The following is a 25,529-nucleotide window of genomic DNA, read 5'->3' on the forward strand; positions in this document are numbered from 1 at the left end:
AAAAAAAAAAAAAACACACATATATATCTATATATATATATATATATATATATATATATATATATATATATATAAAAAATAATATTTAGAATTGGGATTCACATATAAATTAAAAAGGAGATTTCCAGCTACCACATCTGCTTTGATCAGGAAAAAGAGTTGCAAGTTGAGAATATACATGCAATGAAATGAATATGTTTTCATACAGATGGTTAAAAGAGCCTTTGAGGAGTCTGGAAATACCTTCATAAGCTGGTAAGTGTTTAATCTTAACAATTTTTGTAGGGTAATCACATGCTGGGGCACTGCAAGTTGAATGTAATAGTAATACTTGCTTCCTGCTGCTGTTCCCAAACAAGCTTTTTCAGTGTGTCATCCCCTTGGATTAGTAAGTAAGAGTGATCAATCCTTAGACCTACTCTTGATCATGCTGACATCATTGGCTCCATCTCCAATGGCCAGAGTGACGGCCTTCTTGTGCCTCTTCACCAACTCCACCACCTGGGCTTTCTGCATCGGAGTGACCCGGCAGCAAATGACTGTTTTACACAAACAGGCCACGTCCAGCAAGACGTGCTCCAGCTGTGGCTCCAAAGCGTGAGTCTGCAGGGAGAACATATACATCCACCCTGTTAAGCCTCATCAGTACCATCCTATAACATCAACACCCTGCAGAGGCAATACCAAGCAACAGCTCACTGTAACATTTCCACCTAGCTGTTGAGCATCATGCACACCCCTCAAGGCACGCTCCTCTGTGAGGAAATGGATGTTAATGAAAACCCATAATAGAGCCGAGGGCCCTCAGCAGCACAGCAGCTCTCTGCTCATTACAGACTGCACAGTCAGCAGCAGGTACAGAGATGCCTCACTCATAAGACAGCAACACCACCACTGTTTAACTAAATAAATCATGTACCGGTACAGGTATCAGTACCGAAATAAAAACAATCACAAAGGACAGAATTATCATTCCAACAAAGAAAAATTGAGTATCTCACCAAACTGTGTCCATTGATGACTAAGGCATACTCTGCAATAAGGGTTTCTTCAAACACATCATCTGCAGTCATGTCTTTCGTCTGAACATCTCCTGCACTGATAACTCGACTCACGCCGAGAATGTGCTCTTTAGCACTCCTGAGGAGAGAAAAGACAGTAAACTTACCTTTTATATGTTTCTAAAAGCTTTATTAAGTACATGTCATGACATGTACAGCATGTCACCTGAGCTGCTGCTGCACCTCCAGCAGTGTGTAGCCAGAGATGATGAACACCTCATTCATCTCGTCTCGCAGCATGTTGCAGGAGTAGCCAATGTTCATCGCTGTCTCTGAAATGTTTTACACAGTTTACATCTCTGTAGCTTTTCACAGATAGGTAAGCGGTTATTAAAGTATCAGTTTTTCTGGTCAAAAAGATCATTTAGGTGAATTATTCTACCTAGTTTGTCTCCTGTGAGGACCCAGATCTTGATGTTGGCTCGATTTAAACAGGCGATAGTTTCTGGGACTCCTTCCTGAAGTTTGTCCTCGATTGCCGTGGCTCCTAGAAGCTTTAGCAGGACAGCAGTCAGTCTGCAGAGGCTAAATGAGTTTGATTGCTTCAAGGGTGTAAACAAAAGGTTGTGAATGTTACCTTCAAGCCCTGCTCGATCTCTTCGAAGAGCACGGCCAGCTGATCCTCGCGGTTCTCAATTACAGTGCTGGCAAACAGAAGCCTTTTCGTCCAAACTGCAAAATAATCTTCATCGACATCTTTGTAGGCCAGGGCTAATGTTCGAAGTCCTTCTCCAGCAAATTCCTGCGGAGAAAATGAGAACAATCGCCATTAACAATACAGCAACAAAACAGGGCACTGTATTTTTTAAGCATGTTGGTGTTTTGTTTTTTTATGACTATAAAATTGAGACTATAAACTTAGATAGTGCACTTAAGTGTATAAATTCACTTATTTAACAATGTAATCACTGAGTAATGTTATCCAATGGTATCACACTTACACTGAGATGTTCTGAGGTAGTGTGCATGAGGGCTTCACTGGATGAATCCAGAAGTTCAAAGATAATAGTGTCAGCTCCTTTGGAGTACAGTTTAATCTTGCCCTGCGGATTTCTCACTATGAAACACAGCAAGAGAACACTGTCATGAGTTGTAGTTTTTCCCTTTGAGTTTGAGTTTTTGCCATTTGTTTCTGGTGTTCTAGCTCGTAGTCCTGTGTTGATTTGATATTGCTTTGGTTTGGTAGTCTAGTTGTTATATTGTTTCTTAGTCACTGCCTTAACTCTTGTTCCTGCGTTTTAGTTCGTTGTCCTTGTTCCCAGTCCTGTACCTTAGTTCATGTTAAGTGTTCACTCTGGTCTGTTTTGTGTTCAGTGACCTGTGTTCCGTCTGTTCCCCCGGTTGTCACTCTGCCTGCATGTCAGTCTCTCTGTTTCCCTCTGCTCACTGTCTCTCTCTCTCTGCCTGCCTCGTTAGTCTCATGTCTGTCACCTGTGTTGCTCCCGCCCTGCTCAATCATTGTTTATTGTCACCCAGTGTTACAGTGTGTTACCTTGTTGCCAGCCTACTCGTCGTGTTTCCCTGCTTATTTTGGATTCTGGTTTTCTCGTTTGGATTACTTTGTTTTGGACTCTGTCATCAGCCACTCAGTTTGTAAGTGTGCTCGCTTTGTTTGTTTATTAAAACCCCTTGAACTGTACCTCCTTTGCCTTGCGTCCTGCATTTGGGTCCTCCAACCTGCTCAACCCTGCCTTCACCTCAAAACCGTGACATACACAACATTACTTTTTTGGTCAAATCCTCCTACACGGATTACAGATTACACAAACAAGCATGTAGAGACTGTTAACTTCATGCTATTTGCAGAAAATAAAGACTTATTACTAGTTGTCACAGGTATTGTTATTAAACATGGTAAATAGGAACTGCGTTAAGAAACAGACTTGCTATTAATTTTTTGATTTCATGTAGTCATTTTCTATAATAATGTGCACATAATGCCAACTTCAGTACTTGTAAGTTAAAGGGAGCATTTCTGTTATAAGTGAAGACCTAACCAATGACACTCATTCTCTTGCGCACGTTGTTGAAGTCCAGTATGGCCAGCAGCTGGTAGGTGACAGCTTGTCCCATCTCATACAGTGTGATGGTCTCGGGGGTTCGGGCCCGGAAGACAAAGCCAAAGTTTCGAGCTGCAGTCACCAGGGCGCCCTCGTCAGGTGACTGGGCCTGGTACACCAAGTTTCCTTCATTTTAACAGAAACATCGATCAGAGCCACTTTAATGTATTCAATTATTTGTCTTTTTACTGGATTGTGTGTACAGTTTACCTTCACTCTTCTCCTCTGGCATGACAGTGTGGCACAAAGCCAGCAGTCTGAAGAACTCCTGCACTGTAGGATCCTCCAATTTAATGGCTTCCACCAGGCTGCCATCGTAAAACTTAAACTTTCTGTCACAGAGAGGGTTGAAGGAAAAGTCCACACAGGCTGTTTTCTGAGGGCACACAGACCACCAACATAGTCATAATGTTATTTATTATGTTATTAGTATTGTTTCAGTTAAGAATTCATTCTCGTTTAGCCTTACTTACTTCTGTAATTTCCACCTTCTCATCAAATTCATTATAGACTTCACCTGAGTGAATAAAAAGTACTGTAATGACTCATATCTTGTGAAACATTATAGAAATTTGGCTCTGCCACTGCTGATAATAAACGTTTTGCCCTAAAATCTAATACTTTAATTCAAACATAATTATTGTAATTAAGTATTTCCCACAGTTAGAATTAAAAAATGTATTATTTAAAAACCACTAAATGATCCTAGAATTATCCAACTATCGTCAACTAAAACTGATAAAACATGCTCACACCCAATTATTTGGTAAAGTTTAATAATAGACTGAGTTTTAAATATTTCCAAAAAGCTCCATACCATATGTCTGTCCATTAATGGAACACTTGCTGAAGAGCATGATGTTCTGGGTGAGGGTGCCTGTCTTGTCGGAGAAGATGAATTCCACCTGACCCAGCTCCTCGGTCAAGGTGGTGGTGCGAGCTTCCGCCGCAGTGTCCGTCTGACTGTGGTACATCTTCCCGTCCCAGTTAATGAAATAACTGTGGCCGAGCCGCAGAACCTCCACACTGAAGGAAGGTTTTACCATACATTTTTCTTTACAATATCCCTTTTTAATAAGAAATCATTTATAAAACTGAAATAATAACATTGAAATTGAAACGTCCATAGCTTGAAAAAAAGTGACAGTTTTGCTAAGAAACATTGTTACTTTAAGAATACATGAAGGAACTTTTAGACCTGGGCAGAGCAACAATTTCTCAGAATATTTATATAGCATTGTCTTGGTCCTTACCTGACATACAGTGAGATGGGCACAACAGTGTTGAGGATGATGATGTAGGACCAGAAGGTGAGGAAGCCAGAGAAAACAGCACTGCTCTGAAACCCCTCCCAGGGCAAGAATACCTGGAAGTTTCTGCCAATGCGGCTTTCCCAAATAGTGTTTCCGATGGCCAAAATGACTCCCATACAAATGAGGGAGGCAAAGATCTGAAATTTAGATCAACAAAATGTGTCCATTATGTCAGTTTATCTCGACCTTCTTCACCTCATGAAAATGAGAAGTATGTTCTTTTAAAGATCCTACACACCCACGGTACACTCACTTATTGTGTCTGATTAGATACACTTGATCGACATGTACCCCCACGCTCTGTTAGTTTTGTTGCACCCGTTAGAGCGGGACAACTTACACCTCATTTTTATTGGTGTATTTCATTTTAGGATCTCACATAAATATAGATCCACCCAATTTCTTTGAGCAGCATAAATAAAAACATCTGTGCAGGAGGGCCTTTAAAGAACATTTTGCAGGCACAAGACTTACCCACAAATAGTTTGGGTTTATTAATCAAAGCTTTTGCTGGAATGTAAAAATTTTATATAATATTTAATTAAATAAGATGCAGTGCACTATGTTAGTTACCATGTAAAAGCAAGAAACAGCTTACCCACAACACTAAGGTGTTCATCAGCTTGTCAATACTTGTCCTTTTAAATGTAGTCCGCCCAGAGTTCTGCATGAGTTTGGTTTGCAACCCTAGAGGAAGGTTTAGGAAACAACTATCAGTGTTGAAAGAACATTAACAACAAGAGGGTTTATGAGCTGGTCAAAGGATAAAATAAAGAGAAGGCTAATGGATGTGGAGAATGAAAGCCTAAAAAAAATTTAAAAATCATACCAGCAAAGATGACCATTCCAAAGCACCACTCAGTGTTTCTGAGTACACAACCTCGCAGCAGCATTTTGTCATTATCCAGAGGGTATTTATTGCCTCCCCAGTACAAAGTTCCTGTGAATTTATCCAGCTTGTTGTTCGGTGGCTCACAAACGACCTCTCCTGAGGAACAAAGCAAATACAGTCTTACCAACGTCTTCCCTGCAGGAGACAATTCACTGACATGCATTCACACAACAAAATACTAATAATCATTTTGAAGAGAGACATTTTGAACACACACAGAAAGCCTGAGGTGTCCACAAATGAACAAATATGTCAAGCATCATCTCACCATCAAAGTTCATCAGTTTGGTAATATCTCCCAAACCTGAGGTGACGGTCAAAGCCTGACGAACTTTCAGATTCGTCTCTCTTTTTTGGGAGAGAAATGGAAAAAACAAATGTGTTTTCCATGGAGACATAGAAATGAATCATAATCTCACACTTTCCTTCCTCACACATTTGACACTGTGTTCGGTCGCAGTTTAGATTTCTTTTGTTTTACTTTACATAACCAGTGCAGCACTTACCCATCTAGCTCTGCAGTCTCAATATAGCACAGTCCATAGGGCTCGCTGCTACAGAGAAGGAGGATGTCTGCCTGTGTATAAAACCAATATGTAACACTCAGTGGTGAGAAAAGACAATAAATCAATCTTTGCACCACTGAACCTGCAGGAGCACCCAACAGCCTCTGAATCTCCCAGAAGAAATCTTTGCTTGTTAACTGTAACTGCTCTTATATGTTAACATGAAAGGCCGAATTGCACACCATCTAATAAAAGCTGCAAGAAAATGAAAGAAGCAAAACAAAAAGCATCCAATTTACAGAATACTTCACAGCATTGCACAATTTACTCACAGCGACAAATTGATTATTCTCTAGTTTGATGATATCCCCCACTCGAACGTTCATCCATTTCTCATTCTGCAAACTTGGAAATTAAAAACAAAAGGAAAATAATAATACTGATTAAACCACGTAAATGTCCTTGAACATGCAGAATGTAATCATTTGTTCATGTGATTTTGCTTCTAAGCAGTTAAACAAAGCATCTAATGAGAGAGACAGAGGAGAGTGATGAAGTACCTTCCCCTGAGAAGAACCTGAGACTGCCGGTTATTGACTTGCTGGTCGCTCTTATGTCGGAACTGAAATTTATAAGAGGGATGACAATTTGTGTCATGGGAGATAGAAGAGAAGCACTCAGAAGAGCTTTAAAATAGTTTTTTTACTAACATAGTCATCTGTGGCATCCTTGACAGCTGTGATTACCAGCACCAACACCAAAGGCACGATGGTTGTGAACCAGGACAGAGAGGAAATTTCTGGAATTAACTATATGAAAAGAAAGAAAGGCAGGTTAGCTTCACACAATAAAAAAAAACGACATTCATAAAAGCGACGTGTAAAAAATATATTTCTGCGCAACCCAGCTTCTTCTACCTGCAGTATTGACAGCACTAAGAAGTACGCATTTGCAACCCTCTGGAACTGCTCAAAGAAGTTGATGGGCAGGAAGGTTAAGATGTTGTACTTTGAGGTTTTGATGCGATTGTCCTGAAGAAGCAAACATTTAGAAATTTAACTTAAAGAATACAGACTACACTTGTGAGTAAAGTAAAACATAATGTAATTTTGAGGTCTACTTACAGCATATGAGAACTTGTCATTGTAGTCCCACGCATTGGCTTTCACACGGCGTTCCTTCTCTACAAACAGACAAATAGATTATCCAGAGACAAGTGAGCCTTATACAAGTACATATAAATACAATATATAAAGACTTCAGACTTAGTTTCCTTTCTATTTTTACAATAATTTATTGATTTTTATTTTAAATACTGTAAGAGAAAGCTTAATATAATTGTGTACTCTCTTGACTTGGGCCTACTTGCTATTATATTCACCCTGTAACTACAGCTCGATAAAGTTAAGATGGATGACTGATACACACTTTCCTAATAAACCTGTTATGCTGATTAATGCACAGACCAGACCTCTATTTGTCCAATTAATATCTCTCGATGAAACATTTCTTCAACATAAAGGGCACGTAACAAAACAACATGCCAACATCAATAATGCACAAAAACACAAAATGTGAACAACAGCAGTACAGTGGTGCAGCATTAATCATTTACGATCTACGTAGTCCTAAAGAGGTTTACAGGCACAATCTATCGACACATTTAAACATATAATTTGGTTTAGTTTTCTGAGGTGAGATCCCACTAAAAGGATAATCTACCTCATCGTGTTAGATTTAAAAGTCTTAAGCTTTGCTAACTAAGATTGGTTGCCATGTATTATGAATTTGTCAGTTCATTTTAAAGTAGCAGTGAAACTTTCCATTGGGACAACCTTGTACATTTCTTTTTACCACTGCAACATAGTAGTAGGCTTTTCTTTAATACACTGAAGCAGAATGCACTGTCTCACCAAAGGTAGCAGTCAATTTCATTCCCTTTTTTCCCTGTTGTCAGTCATAGGCAGATTTTAATGGGAGATTTTGTGAAGCAGAGGTGTTAATAAAAAGAATGATATGTAAATTCTATTTAGCTGATCCAGTTTCAAGGTCCTGGTGCTGTGCTGGCTCGCTGTCACACTGTCATGAATTACTGGGACGTCATCTTTAATGTTATTAGTACCATCTGTGCTTTTCCTACTATGACAACTCAAAATGTCTACTGGTAAAAAGGCCAAGGTGGTGTCCAAAATCATACCCTTGTTCACTCATTCACTACTCCCTCTACAATAGACACTCAATAGTTGATTCAATAGTGCTCAGTAATTTAAGATTTCTGTCAATTGGTGTCAACACTGACAGGTATGCATATGTAAAATGCTGGGTATCGACACTACTTTTTTAAATTTCACTGAGGAATTTTTGAGGCTACTATATGTCAAATACATACTGCACATTCCACACTAAAGCTGATGATACACGGAGCAGCTTTTAGAGCAATTGTGCTGGGCAAAGTTGCCGTCAGTGGTAATGAGTAAAGATTACTACCGTAATCCCCTTCCCCCAACACTCCACCACCAGCCCTGCACCGCCGCTATCCGTTCAAAACATAGTCGGACTTGCCTCCAGCAAGATTGCCCAGCAACATTGCTCAAAATGTTGCCCTGTGTATCATCAGCTGAAGAATCCAGGCAACTCCCCTTTTGTTGCTTGCAAGATTCTCTATTGTGCCATAACGGCTGCGGTGGCATAGCCTTTTGTCTTCTTGTTCCAGCCTGGTATTGCCTGTCATTTTTGCCCTTTTATTTTTTTTGCCTGTTCTGACTGCCCCATCACACCTGTTGCCAAACAACAACACAATAAACTAAACTTTTACCTTACATGCTTCAGGTCCAGTGTGATACGGACCCTCATTTAACATGGTACAAGACAAGGTTGCTCTTGACTTGAGAATATATTCACCCATTCCTCTTGGCCTGCTATAATGGGTCTGATACATCAGACTGACGTATTCACCTAATTCCCTGCATTTTATTTCAATGGGTATTCCAGCAATCTTTATACTGTTCTTTCATAAAGTGTGGGGACTCACAAGAGACAAATGAAGAAGCAGAGGTATAGAGATTTTGACTTTTAGTCCCTATGGGTCAAGTTACAAAAACAGTGTCATTAAATACACCATCTCTGCCTCCTAAATGCTCACTTCTTTCAAACTCTACACTTCCAGTTTGTCATGCAGGTTTTCTAAAAAAGTCTCAACCCAGCCAAACCAAAATGACCCTGATGACATCATTAGGGTTATTATTAATTTTGGAAATCTCCCCCCAGAGCAACAGGAAACATTACATAACTGCTTTGAAAGACTGACTCTTTGTGACAAGTAAACTTAACTTAAAAAACAGTGGAATGCCCCTTAAAGAATTATTTCAAAATACACTTGCTTGCTTTCTTGAAGAGAGCTGTAGAGCTATAAAGCTACAGCTATCAGTCTATTAGCTTAGTTTAGCATAAAGACTGGAAACAATAGGAAACAGCTGGCCTGGCTCTGTCCAAAAGGTAACAAAATCTTTTACCAACACTTCTAAAGCTCAATAATTTACACGACATATCACATTTGTTTACAGGTTTACTGGGAATTATGTGTGTGCCTATTTCTTGGGAAGGTGCAGTGACTCACCACTGGTTACCTGGCAATCTCACATTACAACAAGACTCAAGAAAGGAGATGTAACATGTGTTGGTGAGCTTTAGAGGTGCTGGTAGGCAGGTTTTGTTACCTTTTGACAAAGCTATGCTAGCTGTTTCCCCTTGTTTCCAGTCTTTATGCTAAATTAAGCTAGCATCTCCTGGTTGTAGCTCAGTAAGAAAGCATCTAGGTGTAATTTCCAAATGTCAAACTAAACATTAGATCTTACCTACTCATTAGTATGTATTGTTTACCATTTATTGGCAATTGATAATATGTCGCAACAATGCATAACATATATGGCACTTCCAGTCAGCTATGCCTTTATGTCTCACATTTGTTCCCACTTCTATATTAGAAGCAATGGCACTAAGTTCCACAAAGATCCACAACTCTGCTGGTCATTACTCTTTTGTTACATTTCTTTTCTTTCAGACAGTATCAGTCACAATATCCTAGCTTATAGAATGATTATGATGGGATATGCACATGAATCCACCTAAATATGGTTGATCCACTAAAGGGAAATAAATAACATCTCTTGCTGAGTCTACTTCATGGGTTTGATGATATAAGAGTGTCTGTGGCATGTGGGCTCTGTCTGAGCTTGCCCCCTTTACACCCAAGAAGTGAAGACTTCATCCACAATTACAACTCTGGCATTCATTTCATGGCTCATATGTCAGTGTGATGCATTAACATGCTCAGTCATGCTTTTTAAACAGTCTCGACAGGAAATATATTCACTCACAAACAACACAATAAATACCAGTCACCTTCAAGATGAAAACAAGACAGAGCAATGCCGGAGAGGAGCACATTGCTAGAGCTGTTGTTTCCAAACAAGGTTAAATCATTATTGAATTATGCATAACACACACGGTCAGAGCTGCAACAGGATAAACCTTCTCACACAACAGACTGGCCCCATCCTGCTATCTGTTACCATGACAGTTAATTATTAAGAAAAGCGTTTGTTGTTCAAGGACTTCGGTCTGCTTAAACATTTCATTAGAAGATGTGTAAAAGCAATATTGTTTTTCTAAGACAGCAAAAGTTACCGCTGTTATTTAACAGACTGATTTCTCAAAGAGAATATATTTTTCTGCTAGGCACTTGAGCAGACTCTTGAGCAGCCTGCAAGTCCAAACAGCTTCAGGAAATAAATCAGCCCATATTCCCCCTGAGTCTAACATCAATGCAGGAAGCTTTTAGATGATCTAGATGAACCCCAAAGGTTGACAACACAATATCTGTACTGAAGTTCCCTCTTAGCTTACCTCAAACACATGAAAAACACATGCCCAGAAAGGGAGAGGCTACTGACTGTTTCATTTTATCTCTCTAAACCAGTGCACTGCACTGGATGAGGAGTTACTGTACAGCTGCCTGAGAGAGAGGAAGAACAAGATACGTCTCCAACTTTTGAAAGACCAACAAAAGACAAGGCTGATATTTGAGCTTTTCTGTACAATGTATACACTTCAAACCTGCAGCCAGTAAACGCTCAACACCAAACAATGTTTCCTGTTGTTCTCAGCTACAGTGTGTTTAGAAAAAAATTCTCACCAATATGAGTATTTCTTCTCCAGAATGCCATGTTCTCCGGGGACCTCCCGATTCTTTCCCTAAAAGTCATGTGAAGAAATCAGAGTTGGAATGTAACTAATAAGTACATTTACTTATTAGACACTGCACTTCAATTGACTTAAAATGAACGAACTTGGCGGACTGTACTGGCTGACTCTTATGTTGAACATTCACTGCAGTACGTCGGTCAGAATGCAGAATCAGATCGGAGGACCGGCAGAGCACAGGGCCCTTAAACAGATTTTAGTGTGTGTATGCATGTGGTTCTGCAGAAATACAACAGAAAAAAAATTAAACAAAGTTTAGGAGATAGGCCTATACATAAGAGAAGATTCATCGTTGTGTACGTACATGGGTTCTCAACTCCACCACATTTCAGCGGGAAATATTTTTACTCCATTTTTTGACAGTTGCTAGGCTTTACACATGGAGCTTTTACATATAAAACATGCTTTGGGATGAGCCAATAAAATTAGCTCCCCATCTATTAACTAGCCTACAACAATAAAATACTACTTTCACATGAATGCATCAATAATAATAATCCAAAACATTTACTGAGGCATTTTTCTTCATACGAGTACTTTTACTTTTGATTTTTAATTTGCTGATAATACTTACCTTTACGCTTACCTTACCTTTCTACTGCAACACTGCAATTTCCCTTTGGGTGTGAATAACATATCTATCTATATATCTATTAGTTACATGTTTAAAGCAAGAGTTTTACTTGTAATAGAACATTTTTATATGAATACTTTTACTTTACTTACTTAATAAGTAAAGGATCAGAATACTTCCTCCAGCAAAGGAAGAAACCGCTATTAACCATCTACACTAAAAAGAGGAACTGAACATTTTGCATTGGGACAGTATTGCAGTGCAGGAGGTGAATGGGGAGGGGGGTTGAGTCAGTGTGTGCAATAAATGTGGCTTTGTGTCACATCTGAGGCAACAAAGTAAGGTGTTGTCTCTGGTTTCTTTTCTGTTCAGACAAGCAACTTTAATTAAACTATTGGTGTAACCAACAGCAGCAGTTAAATCCCAAGTGAACCATGTCTCCTTAGCAAAACATCCCAGAGGAGCAATACAAAGCTGGGAGTGTAACATCTGAACTAGATATAGTTCCTTAATTCTCAAAAGAAAATAGCGTAATAATGAAACAAGTGCAAGGATTTCTTAATTCTTGTGTTATCCCATAAATTTCAGTGTCTTACCTTGCACAGCTTTGTCACAGGCGCAGTCTTGTATTGTCTCCATGTATCCTGTCGTTCAGTTTATTTTCAGACACCACATTCCTCAGATCCTGAATGAAAAAATCACCAGACATGGATGGACTCCTGGTTGTAAATGAGCAGCAAAAGCCCGTTCAGCTGTGGTGAACTAGAAGAAGACTGCAGACGGTGTAGGGTGTTAAAATGGTGCAGCAGGCACGTAACAATGAGCAATCACGCTATTCGGAGAGAAATGTGTAGAGACAGAGTGAGACCGAAAAGAAATGAACTCACTCACGATCACCCACCCAGAGCGATGACATGGAGCTCATAGGAGCCTTCATCGGGTGAGATGCGGGAGCGTGCGCGTGTGCGTGGGTGTGTGTGTGTGTGTGTGTGTGTGCAATGTCTGTCTCCCCTTCAGAAAAGCAATAGCCAGACTGATTTCTTTACAAACATTTAAACACTTGATGATGTTCTTACAAGCATTGAAATTATGAGCTGTGAAACATTTTGAATTGGCTCTAATAGGCAGCAGTGAGAAGCATTTTAACCTAAAGTGATCAATTTGCACGCAGTTTAAATGTAGCCTAAAATTAAAAATAATCTGGACCCTGAAAGCACGATCTCAGTAGGCTAATTGTCGTGAAAATCTGTTTCCTAGCTCATGTGTATTTTTTCTATATTAGTTTATAGCTATAGCCTATTGCCTGCTAAGTGCCCAAAACAGAGTGCAAACATGCGCCGTCACTCAAGATCTCCTCCAAACTGCTCTAGTGCAGTCTCTGATTCAGGTACATTATTAAAAACAACGAGGAAACAATTTGTTAGATATTTCTTTTCACAGACCCGAAATAGGTTGTAACATTATTGGTAAATATTTTTACCAACACTTAAAAAAAAAAGGTGTGTTTTTTATGGGTTTATATTTTTATTTAATTTTAGAGGTATTTTGTGTTGTTTCTTAATTGGTGTATTTTGATTAATTATATTACCTTAAGATGAGCTGATGCTATTGACTTTATGAATGATGTTTAATAGAAGTGTAATAAAGTGTATGATCATTTTATTTATTGTTACATATTTTATATTCTCATTTCCAGTTTCCCACAACATGTGTTCTGAGTTGAAACTGTTATTATAGCGCCCCCAGTCGGTGTCCTTTTGAGAGAGATGACCTCCTGCCTTTAAGCTGATCTAATTCTCTGTTGTCAGTATTTCTGTCAGGCATGCACTCACATTGTTGGCGCTGTTTTCTGTTGGTTTTGTGTTGCAGCTGCCATCTGGAGGGAAGCAGGTGAAATTGAGGCTTAAAACCCAAACAAACAAGTTAATTGAGGTTTTTATTTTTTATTTAACATGCATAACTAGTATAAGATTATAAACATCTAGTAGTGCCTGGTCTCACATTACTCCGGTGCTTCATGACCTTCACTGGCTACCCGTGGAATCACGTATCCACTTTAAGGTATTGCTTCTAACATTTAAAGGAATTAAATGGTCTTGCACCCCCATATTTGTCTGATCTACTTTTCACCTACCGCCCTGCACGGTCTCTCAGATCAACTGAATTTGGTTTATTGTCCATCCCTCGTTTCCGGTTGTCTACAGTAGGTGGAAGGTCATTTAGTGTTAATGCTCCAAAATTATGGAATTCACTGCCGCTTTCACTTTGAAATATTTCATCTGTGGCTACATTCAAGACACAGTTAAAAACATATCTATTTAACATGTATTTCGTTTAAATGTGACTATATGTATCCTATGTAATTGTAAGTTGTGTGTTAGTGTGTAAATTTATTGTAAATGTACCACTTAAAGCGACCTTGAGCTCTGGAAAGGCGCTATATAAACAAAACTTCTTCTTCTTCTTCTTCTTGGTCTTAGTTAAGTATTGTAAGTTAATACAATTTGGCACACTAATGTAATTTCGTCTGGAAGGGTCATGCTTACTGTGGATGCCACATACAGTGTTGCCTTAATTTCCATACGGGCTTTTTTCTACTATAATAAAGTATTTATCACTATAATTGAACATAGAACAATTAGGATAAAAACTCAGTTGCCACTTACCTAAAACTAACATTTAACTTGCCCTCATTGACGTAAAAGAGGTGGACAAAATTAGACACACCCTTGGTTTAACCCAATACCACAGCACCAGTATAGCCACCAAAAAGACCACAAAGTTCAATCAAAATATCCCTACAACAAAAACTCAACATGGCAGTTTAATTGACTGCATTGGTTTTAGTTTGGTGTGGGCCTGGTGTAGGTACACTTAACAAAATTATAAACGCAACACTTTTGTTTTGCCCCCATTCATCATGAGCTGAACTCAAAGATCTAAGACTTTCTCTATGTACACAAAAGGCCCATTTCTCTCAAATATTGTTCACAAATCTTGGTGAGCACTTCTCCTTTGCCGAGATAATCCATCCACCTCACAGGTGCTGATCAGACAGCATGGGTATTGCACAGGTGTGCCTAGGCTGGCCAAGGAGTGTCACTTTGTGTTGAAAAGTGGTGGGGACATAAAGGCTGAGATTACGGGTGTGAGGATGCACAATATTGGGGTCACGAGAACAAAAAGAGAATATATTTTAACACTATTTTGAAGAAATAATCAATGCTGACATATAAGAATATTTTGAGCATTAAACAGTTAATTTCCAGTATTCATGAGACATTTTCTGTTCCAATTTATGGAGGAAATGTCTCTATTTATATAAAGGGAAACACAAAATCCAGGTGACGTGACAATTCTAAATAAAAATATATATGGAATATAATTCAGTAATCTGTAGCTGTTTTAATCTTAAATAACTTGTTTTGGACAATGCACATTTGTTTCTTCTATATTTAAATTGCATTGTGTGTTTTTTTATTGTGTAAAAAAAAATTTCTCAAAGCATTATAATTTTTTATTTAACATTTCTTGTTGCAAGCTTAGAAAATTTTTAACAAATGCTTTCAAAAAGTGATGGGGACAAAATCAGCCATTTCAAGAAGTGGTGGAGACATATGTAAATGACACCTATGGGCTGGCCACAATAAAAGGCCACTCGAAAATGTGCAGTTCCATCACACAGCACAATGCAACAGATGTCACAAGTTTTGAGGGAGCGTGCTATTGGCTGCTATTGAATGTCCACCAGAGCTGTTGCCCCTCAATTGAATGTTCAAGCCGTCTCCAAAGGTGTTTCAGAGAATTTGTCAGTACATCCAACCGGCCTCACATCCGCAGACCACGTGTAACCACACCAGCCCAGGACCTCCACATCCAACATCTTCACCTCCAAGATCGTCTGAGACCAGCTACCCGGACAGCTGCTGCAACAAGCCATTTGCATAACCAAAGAATTTCTGCACAAATTGACAGGAATCGTCTCAGGGAAGCTCATCTGCATCCTCAATCTCCTCATCGGGGTCTCGACCTCACTGCAAGTTCGGACAGCCAAGAAGAGTGGACCACCATTCCACAGGCCACAATAAACAACCTGATCAACTCTATGCGAAGGAGATGTGTTGCACTGCGTGAGTCAAATGGTGGTCACACCAGATATTGACTGGTTTCCGGATTATAATTTTGTACAGTGTAAATACAGTCTTTTGATTTTATGCTATTTCCGATGTAAAATTTACTGTTAATAACCAGTGATTTTGTTTAGTACTAATTAGCACTAACACTAAGACTAACACAGTCAATTATAACTATATCAATCTGTCTTAATTTCAGTCACAGGGTTGGGCAATTAATGCATCCTGCAGCCACGCCATTATTAGTGACATTGTTGTGGTCCCTCTATAAACATGACAAACCAGACACCACTCTTATACCAGGTAATACATCCAAAAGCTGTGAATTGCCATTGGGTGCCAGGCCCAGTAGTTTTCTTTATTTGTTTTTTCTTTATTTATTTTTACAACTGTCCAGTCTTCTCTGTCAGATTACACCTCTAAAGTAAACCTGATAACAATGTGGGCAAGATAGAAGTACATCCCAGCTTGAGTTATGGTTATGATGGCAACACATCCAGTTCTCTGTCCACAGGCGCTGCCATTCAACTGTCTTTCCCCCTTTCAAAAGAACAAAACTACTGTCAGAACCTACAAGCAAGCAAATAAAATAAATTTCTTAACATAAAAATATATTGAATAGGATAATATCTGTCACGCCTTTACTTCCAGTAAGTATCCTACCAATTTAGAACATAACTGTTAAATGTTCTTTTCAAAAAAGTACTAGTGTTTCTTTACTTTATAATAAACAGGCGTTCAGAGGTTGAGGTTGGGCCTGTAGGGAATATCAGAACCACCTGATGTTCTCATTACAAAGCGATTAAAATACTCCAAAGGACATGACTCCTTTATTCTTTATGGCACAGTGGCTCATTGTCCAATAACGCAGCATTATGTGTGGGGAAAATGTTATACAAGTTGACACCTCTCTCTTTTTTTTTAACATTAAAGACCCAGGCCTATATAATTAACAGGTACAGCAGGCTATGTAAAATATCTGACCCAGTAAAACCAGTTTGATGAGTACCCTACAATCATACAAAGTCATGCTGATGAAGAATTTTTTTGTTGCAGCTTGATATAGCCTATTGAATGGGTATAAGATGCGCTAATTGGCATACAGATCTCAAACCTGCTACTTGCACGTTTTTAGCTTATAGGCCTGCGTGAGAATAGGTTTTTAAGTCACCACGTCTCTGATTTATTTTAGATCTGTCTGGGCATATAGGCTACAGGACGTTGGCAAGTCATAATACATAATGAAAATAATACTGCAGCCTTAGGGAACAGAGTTCTCCTCGTTGACTGAAGGTGAACAATGTCACTTTTTCTCTCCCAAGTCATCACATTTGGACTCTACGTCCTCAGAATTAAGCGTTTGCTCACGAGGATCGGTCTTGATTGGTCGAGCGGTAGAGGAGGCGGGACGAACAGTTCAGTCCCTCACTTGAAGGGTGGCAACTGCTCAGTTCACAGTCGGTTAACGACTCACGCAGACTCTGTCAGGTCTTCCTTTTTTTGCAGAGTGAAAGCAGGTCAGACTGAATTCTCCTGGATTATCTAAGGATTTTGTCTAACTTGACACTTCAACGAGAGGATAACAGTAGTGCTGGTCAAGGTAGGTAACATACTAGACTGTCTTTTTCGATGTTAAATTGTACCTGAAGGTCTACGCATGTACAGGAATGCTCGTTATGGATGTTTATGGAGGCTTCATTACGCAGCATGCAGCAGCAACTGTTCAGCTCTGACTGGGCTTCGAAGAACCACCTCAAATAAAAGTAACCCAGCTGTTACGTGTTAGTTATTTGTTCTATGAGAGTCTCAGGCCATAGACAGAAAAACATATGTCAAAGTCTCTCACCCAATTTAAAGCAGATCTCCTAATTGTGTAAATTTTTACTCTAAAACTTTAAAAACCTGTTGAGCCTTAATGAATTGACTCCTGCAGTCATTCTGTTGTGTGTGTGTGTTTGTTAGGTCAGTTTAAATGTGGGTTGGTCCCTTATTACATTAGCGTTAGCTGTGGGTGGTGAAGCCACAATCAAAGTCATGATCTTCTTTGTTCTCTATAGTCCATGTCAGAGCATTAAATATTTAAGCCTACTAAAAACCTACTCAAAGAGGTGAAACTTTGGTTATCTATTCTACCTATTAATTATTGTAAAAGGAAAAAATAGTTACTCTACCTTTTGATAGTCAAAATGTAAATGTGGTACAGCAATAAGAGGACTTAAGGTTTTTGACAGATTTTGTATGTTTGAGTCTCAGACAATATAAGCAAATTGTTGTTAACCAAATGATTTGTCTTTACTTTTAAGACACAGGATGTCTGCACTGTGTCGTCTGAGGCAGTGCCAGGCCAAAGGCATTGCTATCTCTTATCTTCACACGGGTAGCAGTGTCTCTGCCAAACATCATTACAAAATGCTCGTGCTCGGAGGAGGAAGTGGGGGCATTACAATGAGTGCACGAATGAAGAGGATGATGGGAGCTGAGAATGTGGCTGTTGTGGAGCCCAGCGAGGTAAGGATCCAGGAGATTATGACTTGCTATAGCTCTCTTTGTGGATCACTAGAACATAATACAAAGAAGAAGCGTCGCTTTCATTTATTCAGCTGTCTATTCGTGTTTTGCATTTTTGTGTTTCAGTCCCTCAGAAACATAAATGTATTTTCCACTGTCATTTAAAGCTGGTTTGTAACAACTTATCAATGTTTTCAGATGCACTACTATCAGCCAATCTGGACGCTGGTTGGTGCTGGGGCAAAAACTGTGGCCTCATCAGGGCGTTCCACTGCGAGTGTTGTGCCGTCTGGAGTAAAGTGGGTGAAATCTAAAGTTCAGGAAATCAACCCAGATGCAAATACTGTCCGCACAGACGATGGGACTGAAGTATGTTTGCTTTAGGAAGCTGTTATCTTACAGTGTGTATGTATAAAACTGCTTTAAAGTGTGTCATCTGCTGGCATGGCTTTGAGTGTTAGTTTTTATACCTATGTGCATCTAGCCCTACTTAGACTTTCTTTCACATTGCAGATCTCCTATGAGTATTTGATCGTGGCTCTTGGTTTACAACTCCATTATGAGAAGGTGAAGTAAAGCTTTATTCATTCAACTCTACCTAGTAAACTTTTGCCATTGTATGTAAATTGAATTACATCTCAGGAAACTCCTTATATCTGTAGATTAAAGGACTGCCAGAAGGATTTGAGCATCCAAAGATTGGGTCAAACTACTCAGTCCAAACTGTGGAGAAAACGTGGAAAGCGCTGCAGGACTTCAAAGAGGGCAACGCTGTTTTCACTTTCCCAAATACTCCTGTGAAATGTGCTGGAGCTCCACAGAAGATCATGTACCTAACAGATGCCTATCTCAGAAAGGTACTTCATTTTTAGATTTGAATGATAATATAGTACATTTTCAAGTGTGGTTTTCCAAAAACATTTTTATGTTTTTACCCAAGACAGGAAAAAGAGCGAAGGCCAATGTAATATACAACACATCTCTACCTGTGCTCTTTGGCATCAAAAAATATGCTGAGTCATTGTGGGATATTGTGAAACAACGTGACCTACAAGTGAACCTGAGGCACAACCTGATTGAAGTGCGGGCAGACAAGCAAGAAGCTGTGTTTGAAAATCTTGATAAACCGGGCGAAACCAAAGTGTTTGAGGTAACTGTGTTACTGTACCGCAACAGCACTTTTTACGTAGTATGTTATGAAAAACCTAATACACTTTTTATTTTTCTCAGACTCCAGTAAATAACTCTTGCAGTTTTCTTTATTAGTATGAAATGCTTCATGTCACTCCACCAATGGGACCCAATTTGGTGATTAAAGGCAGTCCACTGGCAGATCCGGTGGGTTGGTTGGATGTCAACAGAGACAACCTCCAACATAATAGGTATCCAAATGTGTTTGGGATTGGAGACTGTACCAATCTGCCCACATCCAAAACGGCCGCTGCTGTTGGTAAGTGATTATTGTGTCATTAGTTTGAACATTGCATCAACGCAATACTGGAAAGTAGTCTGTTGCTGCATACAATTCATACTTTTTGATCTCTTGTTAACTGCTTGTTCTTTTTGGCAATTTAGTCAGGAAGTGTATTGCACAATAACCTACTTACACAAGACTATAAAACACACACACCACACCCTATAAAGCTTGTAATTTAGGTACACTTGTCAGTAGTATCTAATGGATTGTATCATTATCTCAGTTTACCTTTGTGTTTAAGTTTGATTGTGTTAGGTGCAAAACATTTCTTTGTCAAAAGTAAACACATGGGGAAATGTTTTTTAACCCTCTGCATCTAGCTAATTTAAAGGTGTGCCAAACTGTGGATAAAAAGAACACAATTTCCTGGCAACATGGCATCACTGAATGATGACATTGGGTTATAAACCAGTACTTATCACTTCCTGCACATTGGCAATCTGACTGCAGTAAAGAATCTAGCATTATCATGCTCATCAGTATGGCTGTAACAGTTCTGAAACCGCAAAGAAGATAATGAAAGATGGATGGATGGATGGTTAAAACCTTGCGTTTCATTAAATTCAACTTTAAATTATTTCTCCTTCTAGTAGTAAGGAACCTTAGAATAGCCATATTACCTCTTTACTTTTTATCCATCCAACAGTATTCCTTTCGTGGAAGCTTGCATGTAAATTCTTACTGTGTGTCCCAAATCCATATTACATACTAATTGTAAGCAGGTGTTAAGTATATGGATTGTTCACCCTGGAAAAGTGGCACAATAAAGTATACTCAAACCAGACAGTAACTAAATACTACATACTAAATTTGTTTGTTTTTGTCAGTGTGCTGTTGATGGATGCTATTCTCCTAAATGGATACTGTTTCTCTAAATAAAGTAGCTGCTCACAGGTGCAAAGAAATGTGATGAATTGTAGATGGTGGTGAAATAGCTCTACAAAGATCTTTTCTAAGAAAAATAATGAATCAATCTTAAGAAAGACACTTTGCTTTCAATTGATGGATGTCGGATGTTAGCCATATTGTGTCATGTTCTGCTGATATAAAGTATGTTGATTGTTTTGTATACTTAACAATTAAACCGCATATAAATAGCATGTAGCGTGGATTTGGGATATAGCATTAGTCTTCATAATTCCTAAAAAGAGAATTTACACATTTAATGAAAAAGCCAACCATTTTTTCTCATTCTCAGCTGCTCAGTCTGCTATATTGAACAGAACCATCAGCAAAATACTGAAAAATGAGAAGCCAGATAAGAAGGTAAGTGGCACATAAACATCAAGAATTTTACTTCTCTGTTGAAATATATGCAAATACATAATCAGTTATCTCCTTGTTTACAGTATGATGGCTACACTTCATGTCCGTTGGTCACGAGCTACAACACGGTAATTCTGGCAGAGTTTGACTACAATAACCAACCACTGGAAACATTCCCCATCAACCAAGCCAAAGAAAGAAGACTCATGTACTACATGAAAGCTGATGTGATGCCTCACCTCTATTGGCACGGGCTTTTAAAGTATGTATAGTTAATCAACAACATGTTAAAAGTTTGTATTGAACAATTGTACCATACCTTTCATTTCATTCCATTTTATTAATGTTCTTTATTTTTCTTACGTCAGGGGCCTATGGGGTGGACCAGGACCATACAGGAAACTCTTTCATCTTGGGATGAAATGAAACCTCACCATCACTTTGCAAGTTAATACTGTACTTTCCCTAAACTTCTAGGGTAAGAAGTAGCACATTCAATCGAGGATGGACACATATTGTGGCTAGTACGATGGTAATATTTATGGCCTGGACATCATGACTAATCACAATAAGTTTGGTCATGTTATCATCAATATTTAAATGTCTTGCTTTAGTTAAACCTGCAGTAAGTGGTGCATTTATGTTACCATGGAATAAAATGACTCCCTGTAATGAGAAAAAGTCACTTGACTCTGCAGCTCTATGTAGCTTTTAGCTGCTTTTGGTTCTTTTGGCAGCACGTTGAATGTACGATCTTGCTGCTTTCATCAACCTTATTATCCAACCAGCAAAAAGTTTGTAGAAGATTCTTTGATTTGCAACCCTAGGTGTACCAGTGTGCTTTCATAAGCCAGTACGTTTCCCCACAGCCTAATTGAGGTTAGCCAGGCTCTTCCAATGTTTATTCAACTTCTTGCTGCAGAGTAAATAATCCTTGTTGTTCATGTACATCCAATAAACTGACCAATATTAGCCTTTTTAAAACAGCCACAAAGTTTAAATGAACAATTAAAAATGTTGATGCTTTGGGACACTTACATGGTAATTTGTTTTTGCAGGATATGGGAGGGATGCCCACCTCTACAGCTTTAATCATTGTCTGCCAGTCATTAAGAGTGTTGTGTTGACAGTAATCACTAAGCACAATATTTAAATATTCTATTTTTCCAAATTCTTCACAAGAACTTGTGTACATTGGTGAACGTTAGTTATTATGTGTGTAGTTTCTTAAGGATTTTAATAGTCTAGAGTCTTCTCCAACTTACATGCTAAAGCATCCAGTCTGAAAATGTATTTGTTTCCACAGCACAATGTTAATCATTTGTGCTACCAAACATTTTGTATGAGAGGTTGTCTTTGGAAATACTTACCCATCAACATCAAAACTAAGTGCTTTTTCTTAGATCAGAAATAGAGTTTTGTACATAGATTATTTTTCTATCAGTGCTTAACCGAGTCATAAACATCTAGATGACTATGTAGTTGGTGCTAACATCATTATCGTATTAAAAATATGCATTTAATTATTAAAATCTGTGTACAAAACCTGCTGTAAATTTGCTATAGAAGTAAAAACTGAAATTGCTGATGAAAAAATTCTCAGTATAGTTTTCACCTTGTTGCACTTTATGGTATTTTTACTTTGTGGTACTTTTACTGGAATATTTAAAGTTATATATGACTTTGTTTTGCTGTGATTTTTTTTATAGTATTATTTACTTTTATGATGTCCCTGATTAGTATTATTACTTTAGGACACAATCTGCAATTGGTGGACACTGCCCTTTCTGCACATACAAATGTTTATGCTCTACTAAATTGGCTGTAATGTTACACTATGTTTATGCCTTTGTCTTACTTTCCAGACATCAAGTTATTCATGCAAACTGACATGCATGTTGTCTGTAGTATTACTATATTAGTTTATAATGCAGCTATATCGCCTCTGTAAGGACCCAAAACACAGTGCAAAGTGGACTAGTGCTGTCCCTCATTCTATTTTTAAAGAAAAAAAGAAGAAAATTGTTGGAAATGTATAACGGTATCTTTTCACAGACCTTTGGTGTGTGATGTTACCTTATTGGTACATTTTTTTCTTTGTTAAAATTTCTTATGGGTTTGTTTTTTATGGTTTTATCTTTTATTTTATCTCAGAGGAATTGTTTGAATTGTTCAATGGTAGCGTCTTCATAGGTTTTGATTAATTTCAAATTTCATTGCGTTAAGCTGATGATACATGGAGCAACTTTTAGAGCAATCGTGCAGGGCAACATTGCCATCAATGATAATGAGTAAAGATTACTACCGTAATCCCCTTCCCCCACCATTCCGCCACCCGCCCCGCACCGCCCCTATCTGTTCAAAACATAGCCGGACTTGCCACTAGCAACATTGCCCAGCAACATTGCTCAAAAAGTTGCCCCGTGTATCATCAGCTTAAAGATGAGCTGATGCTACTTATTGACTTTTTGATTGATGCTAAATAGAAGATATATATAGATAGATAGATAGATCTATCTATGTGTGTGTGTGTATATATGTGTGTGTGTGTGTGTGTGTATATATATATATGTATATGTATATATATATATATATATATGTATGTATATGTGTATATATGTATGTATATGTATATGTGTATATATATATATACATATGTATGTATGTATGTATGTATATGTATATATATATATATGTGTGTGTGTGTATGTATGTATGTATGTATGTATGTATATGTATATGTATATATATATATGTGTGTGTGTGTGTGTGTATATATATATATATCTATATATGTGTACATACATACATACATACATACATATATGTGTGTGTGTGTGTGTAAATTATTTTGTCATTTCCAATTTCACTCAACATATCTTCTGAGTCTGAGTTTTAAAAGCCAGGGCACACAGCAGAGATGACTATGTGCCTTTAAGCTGAGTTTATTCACGTTGTTGGTGCTGGGTCATGTTGGGGTCATGCTTAACTTGGATGCCACTTTATACTATTATATAGGCTAAATGTCAAAGCTAACATTTACCCTACCCTCATTGACACAAAAGAGGTGAACAAAGTATTTGAAACACCCCTTGGTTTAACACAATCCAACAGCACCACTCCATGGTCAGTGACTATTACATGGCGATCAAAGGCCAACCAGAGGCTTTAAAACTTATTCAAACGGAATATGTTCTTTTCCAGACTCTGTGATCAAACTCCTCGAGGACTAGATAAAAATATGCTAAATGTAAATATAATTCAGAAAGTCCCACTGATACAATCCAACATATTAGGTAGGACATTCTGTTTGTTTCTTCTTTCTTTATATTTGTATTATTGTAATAATTGATATCTATTGTTATGAATCATATCTCAACCAACTCCAAGGCCTATAATCCCTCTGTCACTTTAACTTCCTAAATACATATTACTATTATTGTATAATTTGGTTAATATATACCAAGCTTTTTATTTTATGCTATAACACTATAATAAAACAGGCATGAGGAACCAGGTAATAGATCCAAAAGATGCACTGAATTGCCATTGAGCTCCTCGCCCAAAATCTATCTAGTCTTCTCTGTCAGATTAAAACTCCACAGTAAACCTGATATATGCTACCATATGGGCAAGATAGAAGTACATCCCTGCTTGTGTTTTGGTTATGATGGCCACACATCCCGGTGTCTGTTGTAGACCTAGGTGATCAGCAGGACAATACCTGAAAACAATATCTGCACCAGAAAAAAACAGTTTGACCGTTAGTAGCCTACAGTCAAACAAATTCATACTGATGAACATTTATTTTGTTGTAGCTACAACTTTTTAAATAGTCCCATTGAATGGGCAGGCACTATACAGGTCTCGAACCTGCTACTTAGCTACTACAATATTCTTCATGGTTTACAGATAGTGATGCATATATGAAAAACCATCGGGTATTTGCAGTCCCCGTACGTTTCACTACTAGCTAAATACAAGTTTATTTCGCAAACATACTTTTCAGCATATTCCAAAACGACTACGCTGATGTCATAAACCGTGGAAAGGGCTCTATTACACCCACAAACGCCCACCCTCAAGTGAGGATGCATCCAAACTTTTTTTTTGAAAAGCAGGTTTATTAACATTTCTAAAACCTTATAACGTCTATTTTCGAGGTCTGTCTTTCAACTCCGTTAAAAGTTCAGCTAACATATTAAGTTTATGCTGAAGATAGAAGGTTAAACCCACTGTTAGTAACGGCCGCTTACTTTTGATTGGTGGAGCGGTGGAGGAGGCGGGACGAACAGTTCAGCCCGCCCCTTAAAGGGTGGCATTTGCAAGTCTATATCAGATTAATGCTGATAGTCCTACCTACTTTGCAGAGTGAACGCAGCTCGGACTGAATTCTCCAGTGTCATTTAAGGATTTTTTCTAATTTGACAGTTAAACGGGAGGATAACAGGTCAAGGTGAGTAAAACAACTCTGTCT

At 38.3% G+C, this 25,529-nt stretch overlaps 2 protein-coding genes across 3 annotated transcripts; one reads left to right on the forward strand and one right to left on the reverse strand.

Annotated features, from left to right (window-relative positions):
• Positions 1–419: 419 nt before the first annotated feature.
• Positions 420–11,236, reverse strand: LOC123975284 (phospholipid-transporting ATPase ID-like; the record flags this gene model as incomplete). The annotated part of the gene is given in 22 exon segments (XM_046056610.1): positions 420–603; positions 1,002–1,140; positions 1,228–1,333; positions 1,444–1,555; positions 1,639–1,803; positions 2,003–2,118; positions 3,059–3,247; positions 3,332–3,497; positions 3,595–3,638; positions 3,939–4,147; positions 4,375–4,571; positions 5,033–5,121; positions 5,264–5,422; positions 5,595–5,674; positions 5,833–5,903; positions 6,165–6,237; positions 6,393–6,454; positions 6,543–6,641; positions 6,750–6,863; positions 6,957–7,015; positions 11,027–11,085; positions 11,181–11,236. Coding segments are annotated over 21 exon segments (2,464 nt in total), but the record flags the coding sequence as incomplete, so codon positions are not given.
• A 6,015-nt stretch (positions 11,237–17,251) lies between these two features.
• Positions 17,252–22,885, forward strand: LOC123974812 (sulfide:quinone oxidoreductase, mitochondrial-like). Of its 2 annotated transcripts, XR_006825933.1 has the most exons (11): positions 17,252–17,401; positions 18,105–18,309; positions 18,508–18,678; positions 18,823–18,876; positions 18,972–19,166; positions 19,250–19,459; positions 19,576–19,759; positions 20,985–21,052; positions 21,136–21,314; positions 21,421–21,530; positions 22,111–22,885. XR_006825933.1 is itself a non-coding variant. In XM_046055736.1 (10 exons), exons 2-10 carry the CDS (start codon positions 18,112–18,114, stop codon positions 21,476–21,478), a joined length of 1,317 nt encoding a protein of 438 aa, XP_045911692.1. In that variant the 5' UTR covers positions 17,252–17,401; positions 18,105–18,111; the 3' UTR covers positions 21,479–22,885. The 2 variants fall into 2 exon arrangements, 1 of the variants encoding a protein (XP_045911692.1); XM_046055736.1 differs by having other exon boundaries at positions 21,421–22,885.
• The last annotated feature ends 2,644 nt before the right edge of the window (positions 22,886–25,529 follow it).

This window comes from Micropterus dolomieu, linkage group LG08 (genome assembly GCF_021292245.1).
Source record: "Micropterus dolomieu isolate WLL.071019.BEF.003 ecotype Adirondacks linkage group LG08, ASM2129224v1, whole genome shotgun sequence".
Classification (NCBI taxonomy): Eukaryota; Metazoa; Chordata; class Actinopteri; order Centrarchiformes; family Centrarchidae; genus Micropterus; species Micropterus dolomieu.